Source organism: Citrus sinensis, chromosome 6 (genome assembly GCF_022201045.2).
Source record: "Citrus sinensis cultivar Valencia sweet orange chromosome 6, DVS_A1.0, whole genome shotgun sequence".
Lineage (NCBI taxonomy): Eukaryota > Viridiplantae > Streptophyta > Magnoliopsida > Sapindales > Rutaceae > Citrus > Citrus sinensis.
In genome coordinates, this window is record NC_068561.1 from 6657835 (window position 1) to 6670629 (window position 12795).

The 12795-nt window shown below is 33.3% G+C and overlaps 1 protein-coding gene across 1 annotated transcript; it reads left to right on the forward strand.

Annotated features, from left to right (window-relative positions):
* The first annotated feature begins 1017 nt into the window (after window positions 1-1017).
* LOC102608500 (protein fluG) lies at window positions 1018-11937 on the forward strand. Its single transcript, XM_052443338.1, has 18 exons — window positions 1018-1374; window positions 1465-1716; window positions 1804-1870; window positions 2202-2318; window positions 2392-2497; window positions 2899-3055; window positions 3156-3251; window positions 3569-3617; window positions 4492-4760; window positions 6027-6199; window positions 6386-6506; window positions 6582-6634; window positions 6730-6859; window positions 8306-8451; window positions 8903-9091; window positions 9951-10180; window positions 11428-11570; window positions 11656-11937. Exons 1-18 carry the CDS (start codon window positions 1213-1215, stop codon window positions 11716-11718), a joined length of 2523 nt encoding a protein of 840 aa, XP_052299298.1. The 5' UTR covers window positions 1018-1212; the 3' UTR covers window positions 11719-11937.
* Window positions 11938-12795: the final 858 nt, after the last annotated feature.

The following is a 12795-nucleotide window of genomic DNA, read 5'->3' on the forward strand; positions in this document are numbered from 1 at the left end:
AAAAAAATGGTTATTATTATCCTTTACCAGAAGTTGTGAAATAATGTTTATATGTAATAAATATTGACTTCTAACATATTGCTGCTAAAAAATTAAAAAATCTTATATTTTTCTATTTTTCTATTAAAAATAGTTAGTTGACCATTAATTAACATTTAAAATAATAATTCTGTCCTCACTGTTAAAATAAAAAATAAAAAATACAAGACTCATTATACATATATATTTGGCTTGTAAAATATCAATTAAACTATTGACAGACAAAAAATAAAATAATACCCTTATTAATTATACTGCCAACTATTAAGATAGTTTATTATGGATATTGAAAATATAATTTTTTATCAAGGGTGTTATTGATACTTTCTTAGGCCAATATATGAGTAGGGCTTATTTGTTAAATAGTTGAAATATGAAATTCTTATTAATTTTAAATCTTTTCTTAAATTTACTTATTTGATTTTTGTAATTTATGTGTGATTTTTGGACATTTATATGCGAATAGAAAAAATAAACTTTTGTCACTTTTATCTTAATGAAAAAAATATGAATGAGAAATAAATATTGTATTACAAAAATATCTCTATAAAAAAACTTATTTCTTAAACTATAAAATCTAATCTTTTTATTTATAAAGATATAAATGTCAAATAATCATGTTCAAATTTTTTATTTATAAAAATAGATAAGATGTTACTTATATTCATATTCAAACTCATTAACACTTTAGAAAATTTTAATCTTATTTGAATTTTATATTAAAAACAAACACTATCTAAGAGTAGGCTGTTTAAGGGTCTATAAATTTATTCATTATTTTTTTAAAAAATAAACTCATTTTTAAAATTTATGTAAGGAGATAATTAATATATTAAAGCTCAACTAGCGTCAACTGAACGTACTTCATTAAATAGTAAATGTCAGTGTTCCAACCAAAATGTTATGTCCAATTACTCAGCATTGCGCGTACTTTTTGGCGTATCTGTCCCCACGAAAGGGAAGTAAAAAGATTCAAAATTGTTCGCAAGAACATGATGCGAGCAATGGCGACAGGGTGGTCAATGCTCGTGCCTTTTTTATGTCTACCAATGCAAATATTATATTATTAATTAATTCAGTCTTCCACTGCAGACGGCACCGTATTGTCACCGTTAAATTACACATGACTCGGATTCTTTGAACTCAGAGAAGAACAAGAAACCGAGGCGAGGAATGGAGTTTGAAGAGTTGAGAGAAGTCGTGGAGAATATAGAGTTAGTGGACGGCCACGCGCATAACATAGTTTCCTTAGACTCAAGCTTTCCTTTCATCCAATCTTTCTCGGAAGCCACCGGTCCCGCCTTATCCTACGCCCCCTACTCCCTATCCTTCAAGGTGCTTACTCCTCTCTTTCTATTCAACTGTTGAGGCTTTTTTTTTTCCCTTTGATTGCTCTGATTTTTTTTTTTTTTTTTTTTACGGCAGAGAAATTTGAAAAATATAGCTGAGCTGTATGGCTGCGATTCATCCTTGCAAGCTGTTGAAGAATATCGCAGAGCCGCAGGATTGCAGTCCATTTGCTCAATATGCTTCGAAGCTGCCAACATCTCCGCTGTACTCATTGACGATGGACTCAAGTTGGACAAGAAGCATGGGCTTGATTGGCATAAAAGTCTTGTTCCATTCGTCGGTAGAATTTTGAGAATTGAACGTCTTGCTGAGGAGATTCTCGATCAAGTGAGCTGCATTTTTCAACTTTGTTTCTCTCACTTTTAATAGGAATTTAAAGTATGCTGCATAATTTCTTATTTTGTGCCAGTACAGGCGAGTCCAGATGGATCTATTTGGACATTGGATGTGTTCATTGAAACATTTTTGAAACAGTTGAGGTCATATCCTTTTAGATACTTTGACAATGTAGATGATTGGTTTGCAATGTTTTAGATTTAGGGTCCTGTTGGGGAGCTGTTGCTTTAAAACCACGACTGTAAAGAGTTGGTCAACACTTGCAGTTTTGGCTTTTAAGCTAAAGTGATTTTATCCAATAGGTGTTTGATAAAAGACTTATAAAACCTTTATCATTTTCACCAAGCACAATCAACTTTTATTTCACAGTTAGAGCTTTTTTATATTTTTCACAGTCCTCAACACCAAACACCAAGTGGACCCTTAGATATACACAGGAAGATCTTCACTGCTTGGTTTCCTTACAGTCTGTGTTACGGCTGCTAATAAAATTGTTGGCTTGAAAAGCATAGCTGCATACCGTTCAGGCTTAGAAATTAATCCTCATGTCACTAAAAAAGATGCTGAGGAAGGCCTTGCTGAAGACTTACGCTGTGAGTATATAGCATGTTGATTGAAGATTTTCCATATTTATTGGAAGACATGATAATCATTGTCTTTCTCCAGCTGGAAAGCCTGTCCGCATCACAAACAAAAGCCTTATTGACTATATTTTCATAAGCAGTTTGGAGGTTGCTCAATTCCTTGACTTGCCATTGCAAATACACACAGGGTGAGAAAAACATTTATTTTGTTAAATTGCTTCTCTGATTAATGGATGAAACATATAGGAAAGAGATGAAATCTGGAAGTGATGGCTGTGTGGGAAATTCAAGTGTGCGGTCTCTCTATAATTAAGCTCTAAATTTAAATGTTTTAGATGGAGCACTTTCTTGCATGGATGTTGAAATCAATTACAGGAAACATGTAAATGACCAGTAGTCTAGATCAATTAGGAGGGGAGGTTGACTAAATTTCGCTTGGTTCTCTTGTGTGATTTCCCAGACATTTTCCTTCCTTTCAAGTTATATTTCCTTTTCCTATGATAAGCTATCAATAGATCAGTAAGCTGGTATGATCTTTTTCTTTAGTGGGTCTTTATTTGTTACAATTTTTTTTTTCTTCCATAATCAGCTTTGGAGACAAAGATTTAGATTTACGCTTGTCTAATCCCCTTCATCTCCGAGCAATTCTTGAGGACAAGAGGTTTTCAAAATGTCGTTTCGTCTTATTACATGCATCTTATCCATTTTCAAAGGAAGCATCGTATCTAGCCTATGTTTACCCGCAGGTAAATCTTTCAGTATCCAGTGAATCATTTACTTTGCACAAATGTTTCCAATGTTCAGGTTACAAATTTCTGGCAAATAATTCAAAGCCTTCCTTTCCAGGTGTACCTTGACTTTGGGTTGGCGATTCCCAAACTTAGCGTTCAAGGGATGATATCATCAATCAAAGAACTTTTGGAGCTAGCCCCAACAAAGAAGGTGAAACATATTTGAAGAGAAAATTGATATATACAGGAGCTTGAGTAAAAGATAACCATGTGTAGTAAGCATGTCTAGCTTGGAAATTCTTTGACGAAGATAAACAAAAAGTATTTCTAGTCAGTTATGGAAGATTTTACTTCCAAGATATATATTTTGTTTTTAAAAACTTTTTATCTGCTTGTTTTAAATATGTTATCGGAAATTGTGTCCTTAGTGTTATGATAATGTGATGAAAATGGTTTGCCTAATCTATATGTGCACAGTTTTGTGTAGTTTCTACTGATAACTATTGTTAATCATAATGAAAATTGCAGGTCATGTTCAGCACTGATGCCTATGCGTCTCCTGAAACTTACTTCTTAGGTATGTTTAAGTATCAGATTTATTGATTTCTTGCCTTGGCAGGATGGTTTCTCTAGTTTTGCTTCATGTGTGTGAGAGGTTTTGTTGTCCATTATGCCTTTAATCTATGCATTCTCCATTGTGTCACACTTATAATCCTTTAAGATTGTTTTTCTTGATTCTTATTCTTTCCTATAGTGATACTCTCTATAAGAATAACCTTCATGTAATCAAAAAAATTTTGTTTCCAATTAGATCAGTTATAAATGAGAATAAGCTCCACGTTGTAATAAGTTATAATTTTTCTAGATCCCATCTTAAGAAACTTGCCTCCACATAGTAATAATTATCTGCTTATTGCAAAATATATATTTTTGGTTACATTTTAGATTTAGGATGGAGTAAATTATTTTTCTAAACTTGTTTGGGATAATGATATATTCTTTAGAGTTGTTACCAAATCATTTTATAGTATTTATAGGATTTACATTGAGAGAAAAACATAAAAGAAAATTTAAATGTTAAGACATATAAGATAACTTGCATATTCTGAACACTACATTATTATATGTACTAGTTTTTTGAAGCTATATTTATCTCTTTTATGAACGTTTATGCATTGGATTTGACATTAACCATATTTTAGTACTAAGGATAATTTCAAAATAATAATTTTATAACTACATCTCTATTGCGTTATAACCTCCTCTTAGTAATAAAATCAGTTGGTCCTAGCATTCTGTCTATAGAGAGGTTTTACTGTATATATACAGAATTGGATTCCTCAGCGTTAGTTGGGTTCATGAATTAGTTGATATGCATTAATATTTCAGATTGGGTTGAAACAAATTTACCTTCAACAATAATTGATTCAGACTGTTGCTGTTTCTTTTAGGTGCTAAAAGAGCACGTGAAGTTGTCTTCTCTGTTCTACGTGATACATGCATTGATGAGGATCTCTCGGTTGGTGAAGCTATTGAAGTAGCTAAAGACATCTTTGCTCTAAATGCTGCTCAGTTTTACAAGATTAATTTAGGAGTGAAAGATTTTGCTTCAAAGGATGATATGCATCAAATCTATTTGAAGAAGTCTGATGCCTTTGAAAGTGATGTTTCTCTTATTCGCGTTATCTGGGTTGATGCTTCTGGACAACACAGATGTCGTGTGAGTTTCTTTTGTACTATCAGGATTCTAAGGAAAAAGTATAGTTATATATTTAGAAGAAAGTAAAAATGTACATTAATAGTGTCTTTCGTGTCTAAGTGCTGTGGTGTTGAATGTGAATACAAAGTTCCTCTTTCTCTTTTTCCCCCCTTTTAAATGTTTTTGTGACCATTACCCTTTTTACTAAGGAAGTCCTTTACAGTTGACTGCCTGTCTTTGGTTCCCATATTGGCCTTGAGTGCCTAAATCATCGAATGTTATTTATATATAACTATTATGTAGCATAGAAGCAACAACATAACAGTGACCACACTTAATGGTATTCATGCATTACCTAAGTTATAATCTGTGAGAATAAAGAAATTCAATACTTAATTTTTATATCTTTAAATGTAAGTTACTTGATTCTTTATATTTTATAAATAAAAAAAGTTCCTTGGTGTCACTGGCTTGTCATTTTGTCTCATCTCTCTAAATTTCCATGCCAAGCATCATGATCCATGACTGCTCTCATTTAGGATGCACAGTTGTAAGCTTATTAAAGGAATTTGTTTGATAATATGAGTTTGGTTTCATGTCCGTTTCTTGTAGATACAAGAAAAGGAAAAATAGAGAAGCAATAGAAGTTAAAGAAACTGTTTTGTTCAGGTCATTTTCTATTAAATGATCGTGCGCTGAATGAAAGTGGATTGTTGCTGTTTAGAAGGAATGATACATTGGAAAATGTTCTTTGAAAAAAGTATCAGTGAGATGTTTTAAGGTCCTTTTTGGAGCCCAATGAGCTCAAAAAATTTAAAAACACAATACTATCGAAGAACCTTCACATTGGGAATTGTTGATTAGGCTGTTCTATACTTTTATTACTGCCATTTTGAGTACTTGAAATTAATATGATGTTTGGAAACAGACAAATCCATCTCAAAGACCTCTTTGATTCTAGTAGTCAATGATTCAAGTTTAATTGTATGGCTTGGCTTGAATAAGATTTGCTTGTTATGACAGGGTAATTATTTCTCAGGTAATTATTTCTCAGTTTTTACTATTCAGATAATATAGGTTCGGGCAGTTCACAGATATTTCCTTTAGGTTGACTCTTGTTTCTTGCAGTTAACTCAATTATAATATGTTAGGTACAGTGTCATTTCTGTTGTAGACTTTAGAGATAAACTTATTGAATGAATTTTGACATAACTATTTAGAACCAATGAGGTAAAATTTAGACTATTTTGTTTCATAGAATCTCAAATTTGTTGTATATACTTTCAGGTTGTTCCAGTAAAGCGCTTCAATGATATTGTTACGAAATATGGTGTTGGTTTGACATTTGCATGTATGGGAATGACTTCAGCTGTTGATGGTCCAGCTGATGGGACAAATCTGTCTGGAACTGGTGAGATCAGATTGATGCCTGATTTATCGACTAGATGGAGAATTCCATGGTACAGTTTGTTTCCAGGATAACTTTGGTATTTAGATTTTGCATCTAGAATTTTGACCCATAAGATATCTGATAGTTTCTATATGTTTAATTTAGCATTTAAGTGTTTAACTGATAGTTACATGAAATTGCTTTTATGGGAGCTATTAACGTTAATTATTATTGATATTATTCTCTTACTGAATAGGCAAAAACAAGAGGAGATGATTATGGCTGACATGCATCTTAAACCTGGTGAACCGTGGGAATATTGCCCAAGAGAGGCTCTACGAAAAGTTTCAAGACTTCTGAAAGAGGAGTTTAATTTGGTATCTAACATATTTATGCCATAAATGTGAAGGTTATGTATATTGGTGCTTAATTTGAGAACATCAAATGTGCAGGTACTGAATGCAGGATTTGAAATTGAATTTTATCTCTTAAAGAGTGTACTTAGGTAATGTGAACTATTGTCTCTAAGCCTTTTCATCATAGGAACAGCTTTTAGGCACACTAAATTTGGAATTGAATTTGTTCAAAAAACTTGTGCAGGGAAGGGAAAGAAGAATGGGTGCCAATTGACTTCACACCTTACTGCTCTACAGCAGCATATGATGCTGTTTCCCCTGTATTTCAAGAAGTCCTCGCTGACCTTCACTCCTTGAATATTTCTGTGGAACAGGTAAGAGAAGAAACTTCTGATGTTACTGATCATCATCAGTTAGATAGAATTACCTTGTGCTTTATCATTGTCATTCCTTTGGAATCATGCATCTCTGTTGGGGAGAAGCAGTGTCTAAGGAGAAGATAAAATAAATAACTACTGTAAGAACTCAAATCTCCTGGACAAAGTGTGACCATGCAAAAGAGACCATTCTAAAAGTATTTTTACTGTGTCACTAATGTTTTTTTCCGAAGTGATTGTAAGCATTTCCTGTGTCAATAAGAGAAGAAACTCATGATATTGGTTATCATGCAATCACTTAGTTTGTATTTCTTTGTGGTTTAACTTTATTTGAATTAGCTTGTGGTTTAAACTTTTTTGGGCCTCTAGAACGATGCATCTCTATCAGCGAAGCACTCAGGTAAAAAAATAAAAAATAAAAAAAGGAAAATAATTCCTCTGTAAGATTTCAAAATTTCATGGGAAAACGGTGAGCATCCCAAGACCTCTGGAAGTATTTTCCTTCTTTGTCAATAGTATCTAATTTCACATTCAATATTATCTCTTTGTGCATAGATTTCACTATGTGCAAATAAGGTCTTCTTTTTGTTATTGGAATGCAAATTGTGGTTCACATTATTAAAGTTCAATTTGTTTTGTCATTGCAGTTGAATTCTGGGAACTTCTCCCCACGTTTTAAGTTCCAATTTTAAGAGTATACATGTACACACTTGGACAAGAAAAACATACACGCACACAAACACACATGCACTTGTGCATGTGTGCACATGATGCAGTTTTATTTTAAAAAGGGATATGAAACCAAGGACCTATCTTTGTAATGTCTCTCTCCTCTCAGAAGAAATCAAGCTGGCCAGTTAACATTCTTGACTGTCTTGATAGAGAAAAAAATTGTTAATTATTTTTTAATGTACCCTTTTGGATTTAAAAGTAGCATCTGCATCCTGCAGGAAGATGGATTGTCATAAAAAATTACAGACTTGCAACTCAAATTAAATGATTGTTGCATGTCCATGTGTGCAAATTTTGCATCCATATTATATTTTCATGTGGCCTAGAAGTTTATGAATTGTTTCAATAGTGAAAGAAGAATGATATTGTTGTTGGCAATGAAGCTGCATCTATGTGTCCATAACTCCGCAAATGGTGTTATCTTTTTATGAGCAATATGCACCTAGTGTTATGTAGATATATTTATGATAAGTTTGATCAGTTCTGTAATGAACAATAAATTTAGTTTGCATTTAATATTAGGTAATCGTATGTCAACTTGCATATTCCTATATAATTGTATATTTTCTATATCTGCACTTACTTCTTATCTATGTAATTGTATATCTTTTAGTTTAAATTTATTCATTGATTTTTCTCTGTATCTCTTTTGTGTATGTGTGTATCCTTTTCCGCTCTGCAACTTGTTTACACCATTACCTCCTATTGCAGTTACATGCAGAAGCTGGGAAAGGTCAGTTTGAAATTGCTCTGGGCCACACTGTTGCTACAAAAGCTGCTGACAATTTGATTTTCACACGTGAAGTTGTAAGGGCTGTTGCAAGGAAACATGGACTGTTGGCAACTTTTGTTCCAAAGTAGGTGCCTGATTTCCTTCTTGTTATTCATTTCCCTTCCTGCAGTCACCGATGTCTGATTTTGTCTTATAATGGTAAATACTTGTTTCTTAACAGCTGTGAGGTTGGATTCTAAAGTGTTGTAGAAGTATTTTTAAGTCACGTAAGTTGTGGAGAAAATTTAGAATTTGGTAGAAAGACCATTATGAATGAAATTATAACAGTGCCTATTCAAGGGGACACCTCCACTTTGAAGTCTCATTTAAATTCTAGGTCTATCCCATAATATTTTATACTCATTGACAAGTTACTGCCAACCTATTTTGGATCTGTGATCTAATGTAACATACTTGGTTGAGGAAAAATCAAAGCATGTGACTTTTGTCCTGTCCCAGTGCTGTGGGATTTTGACTGTTTGTTTTAGCCTAACTGTTCTCATCAGATAACATAATGATCTATTTGTTTTGTCTAGGTTTGCATTAGATGACATTGGTTCTGGATCCCATGTGCATCTCAGCTTGTGGCAGAATGGAGAAAATGTATTTATGGCATCTGACAGTTCCTCTAAACATGGAATGTCCTCGGTTGGGGAGAAGTTCATGGCAGGTGTTCTACATCATCTTTCTTCCATTTTGGCGTTTACAGCACCAGTACCAAACAGGTTGCTTTAATAGTATTGCATTGTTTTAATTCCTGCTATAACTTTTGTTGCGACCTTATCAGTAAATATTATAATCAGAGTAATTTATATGGGTACATATTCATGAAAATGAATGCAACTTTAAACTGCTGTGAAATTTCTTGGTAGTGATTGGATTCATTCTTTATCATGCCTCAGAAAAATATATTTCCTCAAAAATCTTTGAACCATGATTATCTCTTTTCATCCATGTTGCCTATGGTGTTTAAAGAACTTCCGTGGGAGTCGTGAAACTTTTAATTTATTTTATTTTCTTTACTGTTGCATTGGCACACAGGGATGACATGTGCTTAAACAGATATTTTATAATTCGGTGACTAACTTATTCTCTATCATCAGGTCTGTGTTTGATGGTTAGTTATATGAATTAAGAAAGAACCTGTAGTTTGATATATGCTATTTTTTTAATCTGATTTTCCATCAATATCTAGGTACGACTTTTGTTTTAACATGGAAATTGTGAAATGATACTTTCTGGATTTTGTAAATATCTCTTATGTGTAGATTATAAATAAGTGAATTATCAAAATATAAATATTAAGCTATGGCTGGTTATACACAGACACCAATTTTTACTCTCACTTCATTACTCTTTTTGTTCTTGTATACTTAATTATCTACTATCTTTTTGTTCTTGTATACTTAATTATCTACTAACTGTCCATAAACAATTGGACCATTTCCTGATGGCTTAAACTTTTGATCTTGTTTAATTGAATGTTCACCGTATGCTACCTATGAGATGGCTTTATGTTCACTGAAAAAATGCTTTCTGTGGATTTTTGTGATTTTTCACCCTTCAAGTGCTATTGGTCTGTAGTTATGATCGAATACAGCCCAATACATGGAGTGGAGCATACCAATGCTGGGGAAAAGAAAATAGGGAAGCTCCATTAAGGACTGCATGCCCGCCAGGGGTCAAGGATGGTGTAGTGAGCAACTTTGAATTAAAATCATTTGATGGCTGTGCCAATCCACACTTGGGCTTGGCTGCAATAATTGCCAGTGGCATTGATGGACTTCGGAGGCTTTGTCTTCCTGAACCCATAGGTAGTGTCTCTCTTATAGCCAAGTCTGTAAAATTCCATGCGACTTTACATTTATTATTTCTAAATTGGTTATATTGCAAGTTATTGAGGCTGTCATCTGAAAATTCCTTTTACTTGTTAACAAAAGTATGAGTAATAGTTTTTCTACACTTGAAAGTTATAAAATTTAGTTATTTGAAATGGGATTGGACAGGGTATGTATTGGTGCATAACATGATCCATTCAAATCATCTCCACCCTTCCATTTTCTTTTTTTTTTTCTGCTCTGTTTAGTTCAATGAAACACTCCGTGAACCTTTGCTCATATGCATCTTCTTTCATATATTGACTCTCCATTGATAGGATAGTAGCTGATGAGCTCTTTCCCTCGGGTTCTGTGACTCGAGTAACAGGAGCTCTACGCTAGAGCACAAAAGAACGGCATCTCTCTATCGGATTGCCTTAGCCCTTTGGTATCCCATTGGCTTACCCCGACGGTATTTGTATCGGTATCTCGTTCGAATAAACTTGCTTGCGCATCTTGTCTTTGGTTTGATATACTTTTATTATAGTCCAGTGGCAAGATTAATGTCTTTTATTGGCTTCTCTGCCCCTGGAACAAGATATCCTCTTTTCTGTCTCTGTCTTTTTCAAATAAAGACCTCTTGCCTTGCCCCCTTATCTACTACGGGTGAATCTCTTCGATCCGGAATTTCACTATGAGCCCATGCTTCGGTCAAGGGCGAGAGAGATTCTTATTCAATAGTAAAGAACCTCCTCCCCATTCAGGTAAGGAGGAGTTCAGAAGCGGGATAGCATACTCCATTAGAGACTCCCCTTTCGGGGCTATTCCTTTTATTTCTTATTGTTCATGTCGTTTCTGACCCTTGAGGTATCACCAATCCACGTATGAAGAGTCATTTAAGGATCTTGATTCAACTTACTATCTCTTTCTTCACTCTTTTAATCCTCATTTTGCCATTGACCTCACTATCTTCAGCTTTCTGTGTTGTTTTTAATTGATGATGACCATTCCCTCAATAACAAGCAGCTTTTGTTTCCAAAGACAGGGTGCAGTTCGTTTTGTATTCCTAAGATTAGAAGAGCTGGATAACGGAGCATTTAATAATGTGATTGTGTATATGTTGCTCATTCACTGCTTTGTTCAGACAATTAATAGCATTGTAATGCCAAAGAAAGTAGTGACCCTATGTACTATTCACTATGACATCTTCCAACTTACACTGTACTTAACACGTTGATGAGCAGATGCAAACCCCGCCAGTCTCGATGGGAAACTTCAAAGATTGCCTACATCACTCTCTGAGTCTGTACAAGCTTTGGAAAAAGATGATATCCTGCGAGATATGATTGGTGAAAAGCTTTTGATTGCCATAAAAGGAATTCGCAAGGTACATTTAATATATGGTTTTTACTCTATTTTTTTTTTTTTTTTTCAGTCTAGTTGCTCAGATAAGCATGATTTCTCTTTTACAGGCTGAAATCAACTATTACTCACTAAATAAGGACGCGTACAAGCAACTTATACACCGCTACTAAGCTATAATTTTCCGCTGGTAGGATTCTGAGAATCCTTTGCGCTAAATTATGGGAAGGCTCATTTTGTTTCTATTAGGTCTTGCAAAAGTTGTTTTTTTTGTGATTTTTTTTTTTAATTTAGAGATGATCGCATTACTGAAATATACTATACATCAATAGAAGATTTCTTAAAAGTATGTGCTTGATTTTATCCCCTTATTTTTTATTGTGCTTCATTCATTCCATTCTTTTTCTATTTCTTTAAAAAATTGAAAATTTTGTGTCTTCGCTTTATCCGTTTGAAACATTAAAATTATTGTTTCCTTCCTTTTCCCACTTTCCCTGTCCCTTTCCCTTTCCCCAAAATAATGAAATGATAGTTTTTCTTCATATTTTTTATTTGAAATGATAGTTTTTCTTCATATTTTTTATTTTTTTCAGCTCAAGTTTAAATATGTATGTGAATTTTGATAAAGTTAGAATAGATTGGAAACGGAATGTATATGTTTGAATGATCTTTTTTAACCTTTAAAATATAAATGTTATTTTATTCGTTTTTATGAAACTAATCTTCTATAATAAATTAATTTTAAAATTACAAATTAAAGTTTTATCGCAAAATTGTTAGACATTGGAAAAATATATCAGAAACCAATCATAAATTCTCAATTAAAAAAAAATCCAATTGCGAGTTTATCATAAATTCTTAATCAACAAAATTGTTATGACGACATTTTCCTAAATTTGAAATAGAAAACAAAAATCTATGATGAGCCTATTATAAATTATTGGTAGAAAAAGTTTCTATTACAAGTTTGTCATACGAACGTGGTATGTGGAGCTTATGATAGATGTAATTGATATTGTAGGTCCTCTCCTATCGCAGTGATAGCTTTATGCGGCTCATCTCACTTAAGTACAACATGTAATAAATAGTGGGAAGGAAAGAATTTAGAGTAAGGAACTCAAATGATGTGTCATTAATTAAGTGATAGATGTAATTGATATTGTAGGTCCTCTCCTATTGTAGTGATAGCTTTATGCGGCTCATCTCACTTAAGTACAACATGTAATAAATAGTGGGAGGGAAAGAATTTA

What these genes read in the sequence shown, in the direction of transcription:
- LOC102608500 (XM_052443338.1), top strand. Translation starts at nt 1,213, where the DNA reads ATGGAGTTTGAAGAGTTGAGAGAAGTCGTGGAGAATATAGAGTTAGTG. An exon ending in CCATTGCAAATACACACAGG is followed by an intron (nt 2,498 to 2,898) that starts GTGAGAAAAACA and finishes TTCCATAATCAG; the next exon opens with CTTTGGAGACAAAGATTTAG. An exon ending in CCATAAAAGGAATTCGCAAG is followed by an intron (nt 11,571 to 11,655) that starts GTACATTTAATA and finishes TCTCTTTTACAG; the next exon opens with GCTGAAATCAACTATTACTC.